General features: G+C 45.6%; 1 protein-coding gene across 2 annotated transcripts in view; it reads right to left on the reverse strand.

The window, feature by feature from the left end:
• Positions 1-21,553, reverse strand: part of FAM135B (family with sequence similarity 135 member B) — a 322,870-nt gene that overhangs the window by 142,036 nt on the left and 159,281 nt on the right. For both annotated transcript variants that reach the window (XR_005211678.1, XM_037803310.1), the window contains exon 3: positions 18,976-19,055. Coding sequence is in view for 1 of the 2 variants with exons in the window: in XM_037803310.1 (XP_037659238.1) it covers positions 18,976-19,055 (80 nt within the window). In the remaining variant the exon portion in view is untranslated. The remainder of the gene's footprint in view (positions 1-18,975; positions 19,056-21,553) is intronic.

Raw genomic sequence — 21,553 nt, forward strand, 5'->3', positions numbered from 1 at the left:
CCCTCCTGTAGTTCCAAATGTCCACTCTGGTTCTAGGGTTACCATCTAGTTAATTCCAGTCTGTTTTTCCAGCTCTTTCATTTTTCTAATGGAGGGAGCGATTTGTAAAACTTCCTACCCTTCCATGTTGCCCATAATACTCTTTAAATCACTTTGTTTTCTGTAAATGGAGTTAATAATTCCACAAGGTTGTTGTTAGTATCAGATCAGCCCATGTAAAAGAATGCATATGGTTAATTGTGAACTAACACTAATGTTAAATGCCTTGATTATTATTATGTTTTTTATTTATTTATTTTTTTTGGTGGCACTCTGTTGTGGCTCACAGTGACTTCTTCCATGCCAAATACAATTTTCTTTTTGAGTAGACCTAGTTATTTATTGGTAATTTTCAGAGGGCCTGGCACAGAACTTGCCAAAAATAGAAAATCTGTAAATATGCTTGAAGTATTCTTTTTCCTCTGATATTTTTCTTTATCACAAGCTTGTTCATTGTCATCCTTCAAGATCCTGCATATGGGCCCCTTGTTGCAGAGATTCTTCCTCAATATACTAGGCAGGGCTAGATGCTCCCTCCTGTGCTCTCAGAGCAGTTTGCACCAGCTCTGTTAGAGTATCTGGTGCCCAGAGTTACAGTTCTGTGCATCTTTTTGCATTTAGACCATGGGCTCCTCCAAGTCTGGAGGCTAAATTACCCCCCATTGTGTTCTTAGCTACTAGCAAGGTGCCTGGAACACAGGAGGTACGTGATTAATAGTTTTTAAATTAACTGATATTCTCATCCTCATCTCAAACTCCTGCCTGTTGATCAATGGCCTCTCAAATGCCATTTAGTGTAGTGACAAGAAGCACAGGTGGTGAAATCAGACAGATCTATATTCCAGATCAGGCTCTCCATTCACTTGCAGACCACTTATTCTTTTGAGCCTACCTTTCTTTAGGTAAACTAATCCTGAAAATCTCTTGTGAAGGACAGATAAGACAATGACTGGTGTTATTATTATTATTATTATTATTATTATTATTATTACTACTGTTGTTTAAAAAGCACATCTGCCCCCCATTTATCTCTCTAACTTCTCACCTGTCTTGAGTCCAAATGGTCCACCTTCCATTTTCAATGTCTTAGAATCATGTTATCCCCACCCACCACTCCCTGTCTGCCTCTGTTATCCTGTAAGCAACTTGAGGGCACAGGCCAAAGGACAATAATTTGATCTCTTCTGTGACCAGGATTAGTATATTGAATAAAACAGATGTTCAAGAAGCATCTGGCAAAATGCGAGCCTGAGGATTATTCCGGGATCCTGATTATCCCACAATGGAAGGGTGAGTACTCACTAGGGAAAGCAATCTTTCTTTCCCTTTTTCTGAATCACTATTCTAAGACTGATTTTCCACATGCCCATCATAGGAACTGAGGGACTAAAAGAAAATTGTGTGGTTCAATAAGCCCATTTTACAGATAGGAACTAGAGGCTCAGTGAGATGGGGAATCTCGTCCAAAAGCAGAGTGCAATCTGCCGGTGGAATCCAGCAGTGCCATCCAGGATCCTTGTTCAAGTCCAGGGCCCTTTCTGCTTTTGTTACTGCCTGATTCTCACTGGGGCACTGAAGGACTATTTCCAAGGCTCTCTCACCACCTTTGAGTCTGATCGAATTCTATAACCAGCATCTAACAGTCGCAGCAGCACCTGCCTGGGGTTCAGCCAAGGCCCAGCCAGTAGGCTCCAGAATCACTGCACACCCAGGCCTACAGCCTCAGCATCAAGTACTGCAGCTTTCGATGCAATTATCAGCTGGACTGTTCCAGCCCACTTGTCTTCACATCTCCACTTCGGTGTGGAGATAGGCATGTAAGCTCAATGTTTATGCACATTTTGTTTTATCTCAGTAGCTGCAAGACTTGGCCCGAGGCCTTCTCTATCTTACGTCCATCTCCTAAATTTGATCCTTCTTAATGACTTTTACATGTATTTGACTTTCTGTCATTAGAAATAAAATACACAAAACTCGAAACTATCAACCCCTCTAGCTTCCACTCTCTCTCTTTCCTTGTCTTCCCAGCCAAATTCATCGAAAGAGTGTGTCCACTGGCTGCCTCCATTTCCTCATCGCCCAACTCACTCCTCAACACACAAAATCTGGTTTCTGGCCCCTTGTCACCACCAATAAAAGCTCCTATAAATGTGATCAGTGTCCTAAAAGTTGCCAAGAAGTCAAGGAAATGTGTAGTCCACACCATACTTGAATTCTCAGCAGCATTCTGTAATGTCAATCCTTGAAATACTCTTGCCCCTCGGCCTCTGTGAAATAAAGCTCTACTAGTTCTCTTCTTGACTGTCTGGCACATTTCCTCTGCCTCCTTATCAGAATAAGCCCCCTGTAAATTAGCATGCCTGCCATCCCCAATATTAATCCCTACCCCCTTACAGTCTTGTATTTTACTTCATAGCACATTTCACCACTCGACGTGTATTTCTTGTCTTCTCTTTCAACCAGAATGTAAGCTCTATGAGAGCAGCAAATTTGCCTGTTTTGTGCAGTCTCTATGTCCTGCACCTCAGGTGGCATCTAGCACACAGCCACTCAATGGCCGTCACCCAGACTTTCCCTCTGGCTTCAGACCTGTAGTTATAATTGCGTGCTTGAAATCTTCTGCTTGAATTTACAAAGGGACTGCATATTTAACATTCAAAAAGTAAACTCTTCTTTTCTCTCACATTATCACTAGAAGAAAAAAGTCTGGGTTCCCTCTCAATATTTCTTATTTTAGTGAATGGCCTTATGATCCAGCTTCTTATGTAAGCCAGAAATCTGAGCGTCACCCTTGATCTTTCCCTCACCTTCCCTGAGCAATCCATCAAGTTCTGTCCTTCTCCCCATTTCACCCACCAGCAAACTCGGCCGTGCTCTCCTTGCCTGTCGTCTGCACCTCCGCGGTGACTGTCACTCACTCAAGCTGCCCCCACGCCGGCCTTCACCATAGACAGCCAAAGTGGTAACTTTTCAAAATGCACATTGGATCAAGCTGCAACTCAGCTCAAAATCCTCAAGTATTTTTTTCCATGCCTTTTAGGATAAGGAAATTAGAAATCCTCAGGTAGTTCTCATGGCCAGTCTGCCCCTCCCCACATCTCCATCCTAGTCCCACCCCAGGCTCCCCTGCTCCCTGGGCTCCAGCCACACTGGCCTGCCCCTCCGTCCCTATCGACCTGTCGCCTTTGCCCACGCTGCTCCCTCTGCCTGGAGAGGCACGTCGCCCTGCCCTGTGGACCGAGCCGACTTCTGCTCACCCTTCAGGTCTCAGTTCTGGCATCTGTTCCTCCAGAAAGCCTTCTCCAATCTCCCTGCCAAGGTCAAACCCCAGTTATGGGCTACCATAACATGTTGCATCTCTACAGGCATTGTGGCATTCAATAGAATTAAAATGACATATTTGCCTGTGTGATTAATTACATAATAACTGCCTCCCACATTAAACTACATCCTCTGTGAAAGATCGGTTTGTTTATGCTCCAACAGACTGAATGAATTTGGATATAGCAAGCAGCTGCATGGTACACATTTGTTGAATGAGAATAAAAGTATATTATTAAGTTTGAAAAGAGTCTAAGAACATTAACCCATTAACCTTTTAAATTCTTTTTTATTTGACCTTTTTTTAAAAAAAAAAACCACGTAAAAACATGGAGAAGTCAAGTAATTTGCTTTGAAGAAACCAAACTAACAAGCTGGGGCAATGTCTCAGAAACACCCTAGTCCGTGGTTCCACACATTTTAAAACTCTGATATTCAGGATCTTCCTTTATAAAATGCTGATAGAGACTCCTGTCTCCAAAGATTGGTATGAGGATTTATTAAATTATATTTACAAAATGCCTAGCACAATGCCTGGTGTATTTGTTGTACAGTCAACAGAAATGTATTAGTAGCATTGACTACTGATGCAAGAAAATACAGATCAGCATTGGCACATATTTCAGCTGGCCAAGGCAAAGCACATTTACTTCAAGGAGAATAAACAAGAACATTCATTTTCTGGGGCCATGACTTTTATTGTGCCTTAAACTTTAATATTATCGATCTAACTGCTCCAAAGCAAAGCAATCAATACTGAAGAATGTGTGCTCATGTGTGGATTTCAAACAGGATTTAAAGAGAAGACACAGGATTCTTAAATGGGGATTGGAAGGGATGTGAAATTCTCAGCCAGCCACTCATCTTTCCCCCATCCACCCATCCATCCTTCCATCAACTCAACGCACAGGCACTGAGTGACCAAGAGGCAGGCAGGACGCTGGTCATTTGAACTCTGGCAGTGAGTAGGACAGTGTTTCTGACCTAAAGGGTCTTACACTATAATAAAAATTAACTCAAACCATTATTTGGTTAGCATGCCATAATGCTACTAAAATAAAAGTTTAAGAGAACACGGTACACATAAGTCTTTGTGGGGAGACTTATAGTCTAAAGATGAAACAAGCATTTTTATGGATTTAAAATCAGTATTCTGATGGAGACCACAACAAGGCCCTGGAAACCAATATGGGAGAACCAGAGTCAAAAAAAGAGCTCACAATGGGAGGGGGTGAAAACCATGGCTCTTGGACCCCGTGGTCAGATTATTCACAAGGGGTCAGGTGGAGAGAGAGGAAAGGATTTTGGAGAGAATGTATATGCAGATGTTGGAGAGAGCAGTTGCTATACAGCAAGTCTCTAGTTATACTCCCTCCACTGGAGGAGAGAGATGAGGTGATACCTCCTTTAATCCATACGTGGAAGGCCCAGTCAGAGAGCTTGATAACGAGCCCCATAGTTGGGGGACACAGAGGACCAAAGCATGGGTCACGCCTCAGAAAATCAAGGCAACCCCAGTGAGGAGGACAGAAACTAATGCGTGGGATAAGCTTAGACATTCAGAATTTGTGGAGGCAAAGGAAGTCTTGTTCAAAGGCCAGAGGTGAGACACCCGGGAGAGAACTGGCCTCGAGCCATTTTAAGGCCTGCCCCGTGGAGCACCTGGAAGGGCAGGAGGATGCCACCTGAGAAAGTCACGAGGACCAACCATCCCCAGTAACGAGAGGGAGATGCGTGGTGGGCTGGGTCAGCAGGGAGCGGCTGTGGAGTCACTCACAGTGGACCTCTCCTCTAAGGTTGCATCGCAGTAGCAGCATGGAACGATGCCTCAAGTTCAACGACGGTGAAGCCGAACAGACCAGGATACAAATTCTGACCCCATCATTTCACCTCCCTGAGCCTGTGAATCCCACTGTAAAGGGGACTCATGCTAGCTAGAGCATTAGGTTGTTGGGAGGAAAAAAATAATATTCATGTGAATAGGGAAGGCCATCCGAAACAAGCTAGTAAGCAAAAGCCATAAAGAAAAAGATGTCGAAACACTCAACTTCGAAGTTTAACATCTCTTTATGACAAAAATTACCCAAAACAAAGTTAAAGGACAAGCAACAGAGTAGGAAAACTATTTTCTATGCAATATATCAAATAATTGGTGTTTGAGATGTGTTTGGCAGGAGATGAGAAACAAAATTATACTACATCACTTAGGAGCAAATAATTCCCCCATGGAAAAAAAGCAAAATTCTAATGGGCACTTCATAGAAGAGGAAATAAAAATGCTAATAAACAGTTGAAAAAATAGTCAACCTCCTTAGTAATTAGGAAAATAAAAATTAGAACAAGTTAGTACATTTTATCCTTTGAATTGACATGGGAAATAGTCTTATAAACTGCTCATGGAAGTTTATATCAGCACTTTGAAGGGCATTTTAGCAATATATATTTTTTTTAATTTAAATACACATACCCTCTAATTTAGTAATCTGGTTTTTTGTTCTCTCCCTAGAGAACTTTACATGTTCTCATACAGAGGCATGTACAGAAATGTTTACTGAAACAATGCTTATTACCCCTCCTTCCCCCAAAATAAGCGGTGCGCTGATCAATGTTTGGCTTTCCGAAACAGACGTCTTTTGTGGTGTTTGCCAATTTCCTGGTGTAAATAGTATCCTAAAGGCCAATTTCAACAATCGGCATGAAGTCACTGAACCAGGGATGAGAGATGCACAATCAGCTCTTGCGAGCTGATGCAAGCTGGCTGCGGCACATCACTCTCCCCCATGGTCTATAAGAAAACATTTTGTGAAAGTAAGCCTATTGCCTATTGGTTGGCAGAGCATGAAAAGAAATGCAGAGGATATATACCAATACTTTAACAATGGTTTCTTTGGGGAGGGATGATGTCTCGGATTTGTATAAAAGTCAGGCATCCTTGGCCTTATGTTTCAATATTCTCAAGGAGAACTTAGTGATAGGTCACTTATATAACAAAATTAATGAAATTAATGAAATAACATATTTGTGTTACTTATGTAGCAAAATTAATGAAATAACTAATGAACTAGCCAGTCAATGTTGGCTCTTTTGTTACTCTTCCTTCTAGCGTCAGCCCTAATGTACGCTGGCTGAGGAAAACAAATCAAGTTCACTCATTCCTTCCTTCCTTCACTCATTCATTCAATAAATTGTTATTGAGTGCCTGCTTTGTGCCAGGCAGTACCACAGCTCTGGCTGTGATGAGGACATACGTCAAATATCCCAACCTGGGGAACTTAATAGTCTATCTGTAGCAAAACAGACAGTAACCAGTAATCACAAGGGTACAAACCTAACTGAGAAAGAGAGAAAGGAGGTGTGCGGCAGGTGTGTGTATTGGGTTGATAGTGGCACCCCTAAGATTTGTGTCCACTTGGAGCCTGTGAAGGTGAACTTATTTGGAAATAGGGTTTTTGCAGATGTAATCAGGTTAAGATGAGGTCCTACTGGATTGGGGTGGGCTCTACTCCAATGACTCGTGTCCTTCTGAGAAGAGGAAAATGTGGGCAAAGATGGAGAGGGAAAAGAGCCATGTGACGACAGGGGCAGAGATGGAGTGATGTGTCTGCAAGCCAAGGAATGCTGCAGACTGCAAGGAACAACCAGGAGCTCAGGAGGCAAGGAAGGATCTTCCCTGAAGCCTGCAAAGGGAACAGGACCCTGTCAACACCTTGATTGCAAACTTCCGGGCTCCAGGACTGTCAGAGGACAAATTTCTCTTTGAAGTCATCCAGTCTGTGGAAATTTTCCAGAAAACTAATCACAGGGGAACATTGGGGGTATTTTCAAGGGTTGTGGGAAAAGACAAGAGGGGGGAGTTCCAGGGGTAGGGAAGTCCTTCCTTAATTAGAGGGAAGGGCAGCGGGAGGGAGGAGGGAGAAATTCCATGTTCAGACACTTAGAGAAGAGAAAGTAGAGATCTGGAGGATGTTAAAGGAGGCCCCCGGGGCTGGAGCTCGGCTGGGGAGAGCTGACGCCAGAGGGAGGGAGGCTGGGAGCGGGGAAGTCGTGTCAGCCAGATCCATGCGGATAAGCAAAATATTTTTGTGACCAGAGCAAACAAAGAGATAAAATTCTTCAAAAACCAACCAACAAACAAAAAGAAAATCTCCTAGAATCCCTTTCAATGAAACGCATCTAAGATTACCAGGTGGAGCTTCACACCAGTGTCTGGGATGTTAAATGTCACACAGCAGATTTGCAACCACATCAGTTTCCTTCTGGTGACAACACTTGCCTGGACAGGCTGGAATTATACCCAAAACAGAAGCCCTGACCCACGATTCTTTCTAAAAACACAGTCATCGCTGCATTTGTTTGTCTGCCTTCTCCACCTGTTCCTTCCAAGTCTCTCATCACCCCAAGACAGCGCAGTTTTCCTCTGGACACTGGATCCTCATTTTCTTAGCCACATTTCCAGTTCCTTTCTGGTGGAACTCCCTCCCCAACCCTGCTTTAAAAATATATTATCATCTCACCAGCAACAGACCTTCTGCAAGTGTCAATTAAAACTCAGAGTATCACTTTTAAAAGGAGGTAGATTCTGGCAGTTGGTTTTCCCAGGATCCATAATCAGGATTTATTTACAAATTTGCAATGGCTAGTAGGAAACACACTCTCTGAATAAAGGTAAATTTTCCTCTCATTTTCTGCCTTACACCTTCCCCCTAGGTCTGTTGAAGGAAGCACCTGCACTGATCGATGAAGTGAATCGGTGACAAATGAATCGATCATTCACCCAGGCATTCAGTAAAGAGTCACCAAGCCTCTGCTCAGGTGTGCACACTTGCCCTCCAGTTTTATCTGTGTCGGCCCAAGGCAGCCTTGGCCCTGGACCCTCCCTGGCTCTGGCTCTCACAGCCCCTGCTTGTGAAGTCTTCCCAAGAGGCCCTCTTAGGGGAGGGACCAGAAAACCCTATTTCCCTAGAGACACCCTGAGTGTGCTTCAAGTAACACTACTCAGGATTTGCACACCCACAGCATTAAGTCCAATACCCATCCTCTGTTTATAGGTCTACTTTTTGGAATCTGTTGCATTTCACCTTTAACCCAGTTACAGATCACCCCGGAGGCCGAGGCCTCAGCAGCACACAGCACATCTCGTGGGCTCCCCTACCCCCGTCCCCTCACCGCTCACCAACACAGGCCCAGGCTGATCATCCTAGGCGTTGGCGACGCAGGCTGTAAACACCAGCCAAACAAAAACGTTCCCTCTCCAACTCATTTAGCGATTTTGAAGCATTCAAAATTCCAGAGGCAGCAAGTGCACCGGCCCCTTCAGAGCTGCCTACTGACATGACAAATTTTTGGCCATATCAAGGGAGGAAGATCATCACACTCAGCGAGCTGAGATGGTTAAAAGGTCACACCAGGCCAAACATATAGCGTAAACGCGGTGTAACAACGATAAAGAGTGTTTGGAGCCTGGGGGTGAGGGTTTAAGATGCTGCTGTGCAGCCTCTGTGGGAGTGATTGAGGGATTCAGAACTCTGCAGCAGAGCTCCACGTCGGGAGCATCTGCTGAGCCCCCCTGATAGTCACTTGGAGGGTGCTCTAGATTCAGATGGGGTCTCCCACGCATGGCAGGGGCTGAGGGAAGGAAGTCCACGAGCGTCTGCGGCATTTGTGAAGGTGGCGAGGATGGAGTGATTCTCAAGAGGGATCAGTGATGGCTTGGAGGGCGAGTGGGGCTTTCGATCGGCAGAGACACAAACCAGGGAAGCCCCAGGGATGCTGTGCCCCGACGCCTCCCAGGCCCCCGCAGTAGCAAATGCCCAGATGTCATCTCCCGTGGAGGGAGGGCTCAGCAGCCTCAACTTGTCCATCTCTAAGTTTTGGTTTTGCTTTTCCTTTTAAACCTTAGTTTTTCTCCCGATTTCAAGGGCAAAGGCTCCACTTAAGAATTTAAACTTGGTTTTGGGAAATCCCCTTTGTTTGTGGTTCCTGTGGACTTTTCAGTACTGTTGGCTTATTTCCTCATTGTAGCAGTGTCAGGGAAACAGGCAGCACCGGAGATATTTTGAGCAGAGAGGGACCCAGTGCAGGGATTTGGTTACAAAGGTGTTGGAAGGGCTGGAGAAGCAAAAGGGAGAGGGGGTCACCAATGCTAATGTGGGTTCAGGAAGCTGGCATGGCCCCAGGGCTTGCACCTGTACTTGCACTTGCTGTGGCTTAGCTGGAGACACTGCCAGGGCTTCCAGGGCTGTGGGAACTTGGGACTGACAGCTGAGGAGGACGCCAAGAACACCACGAAACCAGTGCTGGTGCTTCTGGAGCCCCGTTCGCTGCTGCTAGAGGCACTACCAGAAACAGATGAAAAATAAACAGGGGGAAATGGGTGGGGGGTGTACCCTGACTTCCACACTTCCACTAGTGGCTGCATTAGCAGAAGCTAACCAGAATCCACAGGGTAAGGACGTCTACGAAACAAGCTTCGTACACGAGGGATTGTGAAAGGGGAGCAGTGGAGCCAATTGCCAACAGATGAACATAAACATTCTTATGTCTGGATTTTTTTTTTTTTTTTTTAATTTAGAGTCTGTATTGCTTGAACTTAGTTTGTGGGATTACTGGGGACATGAATTAAGGATACTCTCCTCCAGAAAGGGTTTATAGCTGTTGCTGAAAAAAAAAAAAACACTAACTGGTGTTTTGTTTTGTTTTTTTTTTAACTCTTGCCTTCTCTGATGATGCAACCAAGATTTCTGAGACGCCTTGAGGTGAATCCCCTCACATTGCATGAACGCAAAACCAAACCTCTCTGCCTGGACTGTCTGTCTGCTTTTGTCCTCAGCTTTGAGATCCCTATTTTTCTCTTCCACATCCTCATCTCCCCTCCGTTTTTTTCTCTGAAGGTTTTTCTTACTTTTTTGGTAAGTTAAGCAATACATTCAAAATAGATGTTTGCTATGGTTTATCTAGGTTTTATACTAGAAGGTTTTTATGGAATATATAACCCCCTACTAAATACTTGTTTTCAATTTAATGCTTAATTTCATTACCATTGCTGTTGCTTAGGGAAGTTGGATACCTTTTACCCCACACTCGGCTGCTTCCCTGGGTGGATTGCATTATATACTCCCTCAGAAGACACGTTCTTAACCTGAATCCTCACTGTTGTGGTGTGAACTCATGTGGAATGGGACGTTTTGAAGATACTATGTTTAGTTAAGGTGTGGCCAACTCCATCAGCATGGGTCTTACTCCATACCATTGGAGGCTTTATTAAGTGAAAAAACTGGAAGCCGGAAGTCAGAGAAGGCCACACAGGAATTAGCCACAAGCCGGGGAAACCAGAAGAGAAGACACAAAGAGAGGGAGATGGCCAGGTGGCCGAGGCAGGGATGCCAGCCAAGGAGCCCCAAGGACTGAGGCAAACCAGCGCCAAAAGGCTACAGGCTTCCGGGAGAAAGCATGGCCTTTCAACACCTTGATCTTGGACTTCTGGCCTCGAAAACCACAGAGAGCAAATGCTTGTTGTTGAAGCCAATCAGCTGGGAGGATCTGCCACAGCAGCCTGGCAAACCGAGACACTGCCCCTGCCCCAGGGCCCATCCACACGTTTGCTCAGGTCAGGCCCAATTCTCCAGGTGGATCTGGAGGCAGAAGCACGTTTCTTAGTGATGGGGCGCAGGCTCCTCAGCAAGGCGCCCTCCATTGACTATCTCCATCCCTTTCAGAGTCTCAAGGTCTGAGAGAATGTGTCAGGAGCACCACTAATCCCATCCCCACTCCCCCACCGGTGCATCGGCTCAGACTCGTCTTACTCTGTCTGCTCTGCTCCATGGACATCACGTTTACTGAACATCACTGTGCACCAGGCACTTTGGGGTGCTTAGCTATTTTACCCAGTCCTCACAGCTGCATGGGGTCTGTTCATTAGACACGAGAATAGTGTGAGATGCAAGGAATCTGCATGCGATGGTCAAAACCACGGTGCACACAGTGCTGGTGGAGGGAGGCTGCCTTGGGCACTTGTTTCTACCTTTGCTTTACCATGTAAATCATGTCTGCAAGGTTAGCAGGGTGCAAAATTGAACGTGCACCCCATGCTTTTTTCTCTCACTTTACTTCTATATGAGCACTGGACACTGTGGACCTCAGGTCTGGTTCTGCTCATTCAGTGTCCCACATCCCAAATGGTTTTCTTTCCACCTCCTTGGCAACTGATCTGCTTAGATAAATGCTAAGGTTTCAATAAATGATAAAGCATCTGAAAACAAGATTCAGAGAAGGAAATAGCTACTGTCATTTATTGAGAAAAGGGTCTTTTCTAGCATTAGACATTCTTAGGGTTAACCTTTTCCCCATCTCATTGTTTCAGGAACACGGAGCTATGAAGAGCTACAAAGATGTAAATTATACCACTACATAAAGTTACCATCAGAATCTTTACTTCTAAAGATGGCTTGAGGTATCTGTCTAATATGATCCTCTTCCAAGCATTTTGATATCCATTACTCACTTACCCTTCCTATCAACCCAGTGAGCACTGGATGGTAGATTCATATTTTACATATGGGGAAACTGAGGCTGAGAAAGGTAAAGTCACTGTCCAAGATTTGCTAACTCTTATTCTCATGGAGCCCTAAATCAAGGCAGGAGGAGCCCATGTGGACAACTGGGATCAAGCCAAGGTTTACACTCATCTCCCTGACCCCATCCATTTCCCATTATGCCTCATGGCCTTCCTTAGGCAGAGTGATTAGGAGGGCCAAGGACCTGCCAGCTGGACTTTCTGCACCTCCACGCCCTGGTATGTGCTCTCCTCATCTGCAGCACATCACAAACATCTGCCACTTGCTAGCAGGAACTCTTCATTACATGCCACCTGCACAGCCAGCTGACATTAGCCCGAATCTGAACCAGCTGAAACGGGGCTCAGAGAATACAGCAAGTTTGCATGCAAGATTGGGGCTCCAAAGGTCATCTATTGCAAACCCATTGACTGGGTATTTGACCACCAATGGAAGACACTCAAGGCATCAGGCAAAGACCTCGACAAAACTCAGACGGAAAATGTTCACCACTTCATCTGTGGAAATGGGGGAGGGATTCAAACTCCTAGGCAAGGTCACTTCTTCCAGTCGCTTGACAGTGGTCCTCTGGCACTGGCAACTGTAAGCACGCTGAACCGGGATGGGGGGAATGCGGGAAGGTGTCCATGCTGAGGTATTCACGCAATGTCAAGGAGGCTCAGATAGAGAATAATTAATTCTGCCTAGGAGCAAAAGATTGATAAGGGAATACCCAGAGAGAACCTGCTCATTGAAGACTGCCTACATTCTTTCTGTTGGTCAAGTGAGACTAAAAGGGTGAAAGGGCAGGGAAGGAAGGGATAGGCATTAGAAGCAGAAGGAACAGCAAAAACAAGGGCACTGTGGTGTGGACGTACATGCAGAAAGCTTCCCAAAACAGGACATCAAGGAGGCTCCAAGACTCCACCTCAAAGACAAGGCGCTAATTGACAATTCTGGGTTTGACCCTAAAGTAGACAGGGGCACTGGAACAGCTGGCAAAGCAGACTCCTGGCTGCACAGGGAGTCAAGGGCAAGGGCCTCTGGGCTTCACTGCTTCTCACTTGGCTGCTTGGGACTCGGCTGGAAGCTGAGCAGAGATCAAAGCATCCTTTCAGAGCTTGGATCCTTCAGGAAGGTCCATCCCGTCAACCCTGGAGAGCATCCTCCCCTTGCTCCAGGCAGGTGTGCAGAGCCCTGGAGCTGGAGTGTTTCACCTGCTTATTATTCTCCATGAAGATAGGCATGTTTGATATTTAGGTGTACTTTAATGGACGCTGAAAAGAAATTGGATTGATTCATTTGAAGACTAAATGTCTCCTCCCAACCCCCTACGTGGTGAAACTCTTCCACTTAATGCTTCCACTTAATGGAAATGGAAATTACCTCTCAAAACATTACTAAAACTAATCACGGCAATTTTTATACATTTCCACAATTTGCTGTATTCTCTTTCTTCTTGCTTTGATGAGCAAAGACTGTTCGGTGCCTAATCATTTACCACGGCCTCAGTAAGCTTGAATGGTATTTTCTCCCCAGGTCTGACTTAATTGATCATTCCCCTAAGGGAAAAAGACATTTTTTAAAGCATCTCTCCATAGGAAGAGCGCAAGACCTATCAAACGGCACCCTCGTGATGGAAGGAAATGGCCAAGGCTAGGTAACTTAACACTTATTCATGAGCATGGATATTCCAATTACTTGTAATCCTGAACTCAGGAGAAAAACAAATCTCTGATACCTACACAATGTAAAAAAATTCTATGGAGCAAGCATGATCATATTTTTTTTTCAATTTCTTCTGTTTTCTCTTCCTGCAATAACTTAACCCTTATACTTTAATTAGTTAAACGCTGTAGACTTGGGTTGTATACTGCCTCCTCCAGGGAGCCTTCCCTGACCACTCCCCCTTCCCCGGATAGGTGCCCCTCTTCTTTTTGTGCCCATGGAGGGAACTTTGTGAAAGCATTCATTGCTGCTTTGAACTGATGAGCTCAGAGGGCTGTCTTCCCCCACTGGACTAAGCTTCCCCATGCCATCATTTATCTCGGTATCCCTTAAGGCCTAGCACTGGCCTTAGGAGGCAGAAAAGTTTGTTGAACCAAGAAATATTGATTTGGATTGAAAGTCATACATTTTACTGACAAGTATAAATTCAGTGTATACTTTGGGGAAAAAGAAAGACCATTTGAAATCAAGTATACACATGTATGTCTACATGTGTGCATATATGTATGTATGTGTAGGTGCATGTATAGATGTACATCCATGTGTAGGTGTGCCTATAGTGCATGTATACACATATATGATTATTACGAAGAATGCTGAAAGTAATATTCAATTTGAGCACTCACAGATAAAATTATATTTCTAGGAGTCCCCATAAGCCTTTGTTAAGGAAAATCGTGGCCCTGCTTCTGTTCTATCTGGGCCATGTAACTAGCTATGGGCAGCCCATTTATGGTGGACAGGCCTTGTTTTAGCAGCTGTCTAACGAGAGCATCCAGCCCGGCTCTGACGTCGACATCTGCATCCTGTCTCTGTGAGCCTGATGGAGACACAGCAACAATATCAATGTCTGCGTCATCCTTTGAGACCACCACGCTCACCTGCAGAAATCCAGGATCAGTGTGCCCTGCTGCCCACAGCCCTGGACCTGACCCACTGAACCCACTGTTCCTGCCTCCCGCTCTCCAGCCTCCATCACTGTCCATCCTCCCCATCTCGCCTTAAGACTCACTGGGTGGCCACATCCTTCCCAGTACAAGTCAACGTCCCTTCACGTGCCTTGGAGTCTCTGTCTCAATTATGTCACATCACTCTCTTTAAACACCTCCTCTGGACCACCTTTGTCTTGGGAACCCATGTGTTGGCCCCGTCTCTAAGCTTTCCTCGATTCCATGGTAAGACTTGTACAAACGGATAATAACAACCATACTGTGTTCTTTCCCATTATGTTCAGGCACTGCATAGGGGCTTCACCATCTCTCAAACCCTCTTAGCAACCCGTGGCAAAATGTTTTGTTAGCTCCATTTCAGCAGAAAGAAATTTAAGGCTCAGAATTTGAAAAGCCTGCCCCAGGACACATGGCTGTGGTGTGGTTGAGTGGGATTTTTACACAACTATCTGTTCCAGGACATGCTTCCCTAACAATCTTATTCCTCACTCTGACAACCTCCCAACTTCCACTAACATTAAAGGACAAAAACAGGATGCTACTGGCAAGGACTTTTTGCTTTTATGTTTGAAACAGCTGAGGGATGTCCTGAGCTCAGCAAATCATTGGAAAATCACTTATAATTTATACTTCTGAATTGTTGATAATAATAGAGACCCCATGGCATTTATATTTACCTTGAACACAAGAGCCAAACCTCCCCTAAAGTTTCCACAACCGCAGAGAATGAGCTCCTTTGAACCCAGCTCTCAGCCCAATTAGCATATGTGACACTCCATTTCAGCTCTGGGCACCTGGTGAGGTGCCTGTCTCTTCTGTAATGCTGTGATCTTTCTAGAACATGCCGGGGCAGGGGGGTTGTTCCTAATTAATGCAAGCTCAGAGTCTGTCATAGTCTCTCTCTTGTATGCCATGTACAGCTACCTCAGACAGGAATAAACCACCAGTTCTCCCAAGAAATCTTCCCCAAATCACATTTTTTTAAAAGTACTGAAAAAGAAAGGACACTGGACTGCACATTATGCCTGTATTTATACTCAGGAAATTATTATTATTATTATTTATTCACAGAATCTAATCACAAACATCAGACTTGGAAAACCCAACAAGAAATTGTTTCCCATCTAGAGAAGCAATATCTAAATTATCTTCCACATAACGAGGCCATTAGAGAACTGACATATTTACAAAGAAAACAAAAACATATAATTATGCCCCTTGATTTATGAGAGAGCACCTTGTATTTGAGCAGCCCTACATTCCTATCATCAAAGTGTTTTCGTGTCATCTGTGTCCTTGAAACAGAACCACGCTCCTCAGTAGGGCCCAGACTTGCCACTAAACCCTGGCTCTGTTCTGGTCCTCGTGCTGTCGGCCACTCTGTCAGCTCTGCCTGGCTCAGCCTTCCCCACACTTACCTTATCTGTGAGGCCAACGTCCGCCCGTCCTCAGCCAAGCTCCTGGCATGGGCGACCCTGACACCATCTCACGTGCCCCCTTCCATCGTATTTACCTGACCTCTGCCCCGTCTCCCACAAGGGTCCAGCAGAGGGAGAGGCCGCTAAAAGGATGTCTGCTCGGTGCATAATAGCAACGCTCATTCCAGCTAATGGTTATTATGAGTTTACTATGTACCAGGCACGTTCCAGTTTCTGCATAATTCATTTGATCCTTTTTACAGAAAAATGAAACAAAAGTGCCAACAAATCCACTCAACTAATCAGTGCCAAAGTCATCATTAAATCCCGGGTCTTTTGACTGTTTTTGATTCTTCTTCAGTATAACATATGTAATTGTCTAAACAAATAATTTTTTTTCATTTTTTTCCCTTGGAAATACATGCAGATTGAGGAAAACAAGTTGTGATGGTTGTCTGCAAATATGGCTGCCCGCACGTCCTCCTGTCACTGCATCCCTGTACATCCTGACGATCCTTGCTCTGGAGACGTGGAATCTGCTTACTCTGCCCTGGAAGCTGGTGACCCCTGGAAGCAGTGGAATGTGCCGGCAGTGAGCTGCCTGGTCCTCAACAGCCTGGAATCTTGTGCTTCATCTGTCTTAATAAAGCGAGGTGTTATGACCACCCAGCGGGAGACAGGCTCAGCCACCCTGCAGCCAGTCCAGCCTCCCCGACTAAAGGGTCAGCGAGGTGAGGCCCTCTGCAAAGCGCCTGCTGCAAGCAGCCAAGAGGCTAATCCTGGCCAGCCCAGCCAACTCAAAAAATCAAGGAAGCATGCATCCCCATTGTTTTACACCACCAAGTTTCAGAGAGCTAAGCATCCAGCTGAAATAATACAATGAGAAAATTCACCTTGAAGAATGAACCACAAATGCCACAGGTCCCTCACCCATGAGATCACGGTGGCAGCAAACAGCAAGCTGCAAATCTTAGCTTTCTGTTGTACACATCATGCACGCAAAATGTTCAAGGGCATACCGATTACACCACAACTATCCTGCAAACTAGACCAAAAATGAAGATTGCATGTGTTTTTCCCCAAATTGCCCTCTGTCCCCATCCAGCACTGTCACGAGTGCCTCGCTTCCCGGGCTGCAGGGCTCTGCCAGCTCTGTGCTGCCTGGCAGCCCGCTGGTCCTCACAGCTGGGGCCTGTCGGCTCCAAGGAAGGCTCAGCCGAATGGCAGGACCTGAGCTCGGGCTGTCCGGAGCCACCTGGCAGAGGCAGAGCCCTTGTCCTGGACCCGGGGCGGCTTTCATCAGGCCAGCGCCAGCATCAGCCCCACCCGACTCCCGGGTCTCCTTGTGCCTGGGAACGGCAGCCTGCCACAGAGCCCCCATCATTCCACCACTAAATGGTGGGCTTCACCGGCCACCTACTTTGTGCCAGTCTCTGGGCTGCACACATTGCAATCATAATCTCTAAGACAGAAACCCCAAGGAGAAAATGAAGCTCAAGCTGCCGATAACAAGCCTGGAGTCACCCAATGAGTTAGTGGCAATGCTAGGGTTCAGGGTTCAAAACATCTGCAGGCAAAGTCCCTGCTCTGCTGTCAGCCCCAGGAGCCCTCCTTTGGGGGAACGTGGGTGGGGAGGGGATACCATGTAGGGGTTAGTGAAGGAGGGACTGCAGGCTGCCTGATTCATTTTGAACCTACCCGGGGCATCGGAAACTGTGTGGCCACCTCTTCCCAGTTGCCGATCCCTGGTTCCTCCAGGAGGGAGGTGTGGAGAGGAGCAGAGGAGCCTCTCGGATGCAGAGTGCCTTGACTATTACTTACCACTTGCTCTGCTCAAAATCCGGGGAGACCCAGGAGGTCAGCTGCACCTTTCTCTTACTAGAGCACAGGCTCAAGTTAGCCTGGCGCCCACACACCACGGGCCTCCCCAGTGGCTTCATGCCTGGTCTGTGCCCCCAACTCCTCCCCAAACCCACCCAAGGTAGAGCAAAGCAGAACTGCACCACCACACACCCCACTGCTGGCTGTTTGACTGCAAGGGATTTTATTCACTCTAATGTCACTGCCAATAGCACGGAGGTTGACATGGCAGGGCCAAATTCCAAAAGAACTTTATGAAGAACAGCTATGAGGAGAATCTTAACCCTAATTTGACTTATATTGATTACCCTTATCTTTATGGTTAAAGTTAAGTATATTTTCTAATGTTCTATCTTTTTATCTCCTTCCTTTCTCTCTCTGAAACGTCTAAGTTTCTGTCCTTTCCAGGTCTGGCTGTTCTACGCAGTACTAAATTTACTAATGTAATCTTTTTACATTTCCACTAGTTACTTGATGCCTATCCTTATTTCTTATGTAATCAGTCCAGTATTTCCAATGCAATGCTCATCACACTCAGTATCTGCTGGGAGCCTGGAACACCCACTTAATATTCCAGCCTCATCAAGGTTTTCCTTGATTCCTGGGTTTTCCTTGGCAATCCTTCTCTCCAAGCTGGGGGCGTCACCTTTGGACCCCATGGTGGGCACGAGGATGCCACCAGAGCCGCCTACTTACTCATCCTCTGGGCATGCCTAACTAGTCTCTCTAACTGAGGGCTTCCCGTTAGCTACTTGCTGACGCCATTTCCCATCCTCTCCCTCCCTGACTTGATTTTAGCCAAACTTCCACAGCCAAGTCTATCCCCAAGTATCAGCTGCTTCTGGGAAAATGTGTCTTTCTTCAGCTAAGTTTCTCTTGCAATAATGTGCACACGCTGACACTTCTGACAGTGGTTCCCCATTTCCAAATCACACTCATCCAACAGCCAACAATGATTCACTGAGTGCCCCTAAGTGCCAGGCACTCTGCTATGTCCTGCACATGGCGATAAATGAAGGTTGACTATTGTGTGTGTGTGTGTGTGTGTGTGTGTGTGTGTGTGTGTGTGTGTGTGTGGAAGCACCCAACTGCCATCCTTCTGCTTACCTGTCTGCCCAACGATGGAGGCACTCAGTCTGTGGGGAATCCTGGAGGACACCTTCAAGGTCACTCGGATCTGGTAATACCTGAGAAAAGAGCAGAGGACAGGCTGCTGAAAATTGGGTTTCTGATTGTTGGCTTGTTCTAAAATTGCCTGGGCTTAATCCTGAAGGCTATGGGGAGTCAAGGAAGTTTCCAGGTAGCACAAAAGGTCACCTGGCACCAAAGACAGATTCATCCCAGCAGCAGAGTGGGAGGGGGATGGAGGAAAACCAGAGGCAGGAAGTTGAGTCCAGTTGTGATCTAGATGGGAAGTTGAACAAGGTTGGCGGTGAAGGGAACAGAGAACAGGAACGGATGGGACATGTGGCACAGCTACATTATGAGGTGTGTTTTCTTTAGTCAGAAAAGTTCATTGCTATAGAAACACAGGTGCCAATGCATGGAGAAAAATCTATATAAAAATTGAGTCTCTGTCATGTTGCAACACAAACACTTTCTTTAGAAACACAGCAGCTGGGTTACTCCTCCTGGGGCGATTGTCAAGCACTTTTCCCAGGTCATTTCTGAGCCCGTATGTTTAGTATTTCCCTCCCATTTCCCATTCCTGTCGTTTCAGGATGTTGTGCATGCTCCCGCGCTGTCAGTTGAAGCCTCGTGATCAGCCCTTTTCCTTCAGGTGTTCAGTGCCTGTTATGAAGTTCTGTGCTTTCTAATTACTGACCCTTCTGCCGACACGCACTTGGGAACATTTCTGGCATCATAATGTTCTCCGCTTCCACTGATCCCAAGCCCACCGTGAAGTGGAAGGTGAATAAAACAAAGTGAAGTGAAGTGGAGACTGATCACCCCAGGCTCCCCTGGCTCCTGCGGCTCATAACTGGGGTCTACTCCACCCCTGACTCAGCGCACTGTGCGGATACTCCTGGGGCGCGTCCGTTAGCAGCCTCATGTTTGTTTTTAAGTCGGTATGATGAATACAAGAGACTTAAAGACCTTTTGACTCGCAGCTGTGGCTCAGGTGGCACCACTCGTAGCTGTGTCATATTGAGCACATCACATAAATTTCCCGAACTTGTTTCTGTATCTGTAAAAGGATTTCCAAAAAAGGCACCTATTGTGACTTCTGTTTCAGGGAACATGGAGTAGACATGCTTTCACCTATTCTTCCAACTAAGTACAATTAAACACCCGGGTATTATCTACAAGACCAACATGAGAAGACTCTTGGAGGCAGACAGGCTAGGGACCTCAGAATCAAAGAAGGATGTGTAATGAGTTCTCTGCCTTTATATTTTTACATCATATATCCCAGACTGGATACTGGACAAGTAAAAAACTGAGAAATGCTAATAGGTACAGACAAGAAAAGCTGAGGAGCCTGCTCTCTCTTGCCAAAGGACGAGGAAAGGGCCAGCCTAGTAAGACAGAAGGTTTTTGATAATAGCAGCTCTACTCCAGCCAAGTAACACAGGGGCCCTACCCATACAAGCATATGCCAAGTAGGGAGCCATTGACAGGTTGCAAAGAGGCACCAGGACCCTACCCCACCCCCAACCGAGAAGGTTGCATAGGGCCAGGACTTCCATCCCCAGTGGATAGCAAGGAGACCTGCACCTCCCTGAGTATCGAGTGGGGGGTCTGGAATTTGACCCTCAATTGGCAGTAACAAGGGGTTCTTCTCTCTCCATTGCCGTGGTACTAGAAGAGGCATTGTGGATGTTCAAAACTTTTTCCATGAAGCAGCAACGAGGCCATTCCCTTCATGTGATGTCAGTGGAAACCACAAGGGGAGCAGTGATGAGGCTCTCGTATCCCTTCCAGTCAGGGAGGTAACTATGTAGGCTTATCAGGGAGCTAGAGCTCCCACCCTTCTCAGGAGAAATAGGGAACGTCCCCCTCAAGAACCACTGGAGGCTGAGTGGAAAACCTGGATTTCTACCCCAATCTGACAATAATGAGGTGGCACACAGCCCCTCCCTCTGCCAGAGAGTAACAGTGAAATCAAATAGTTTAAATAAGATCCAGAGTCTTATAACATCAGTACCCAAACTTAACGTATTTCAATAGAAAACCACTACTTATACCAAGAACAAGGAAGAGCTCAAACTTATTGAAAAAAAAAAAATCAAAAGACTCCAACATCAAGACGGGAGAGACATTAGAATTATATGATAAAGATTTTTAAAACAAATATCATAATATTGCGTCAATGAATAATTGCAATCATGCTTGTAAAAACTGGAAAAATAGAAAGTCTTGGCATAGAAATAGAAGATATAAAAAAATGAAGTGGAAATTTTAGAACTGAAAAACAAAATAATGTAGACAAAAACCTCAATGGATAAGCTCAATACCATAATAGATGTGAAAGAGAAAAGAATCAGTATACTGGAAGGTAAAACAATAGAAGTTACCCAATATGAACAATAGAAAATAGGTTTAAAAAATAAATAGAGCCTCAGGGACAAATGGGACTGTAATGAAAGATATAATATTCATGTCATCAGAGTCCCAAAAGGAAAGGAGATTGAGAGCTGAGCTAAAAAAAAAGTATTCAAATAAATAATATCTGTAACATTGC

Source organism: Choloepus didactylus, chromosome 14 (genome assembly GCF_015220235.1).
Source record: "Choloepus didactylus isolate mChoDid1 chromosome 14, mChoDid1.pri, whole genome shotgun sequence".
Lineage (NCBI taxonomy): Eukaryota > Metazoa > Chordata > Mammalia > Pilosa > Megalonychidae > Choloepus > Choloepus didactylus.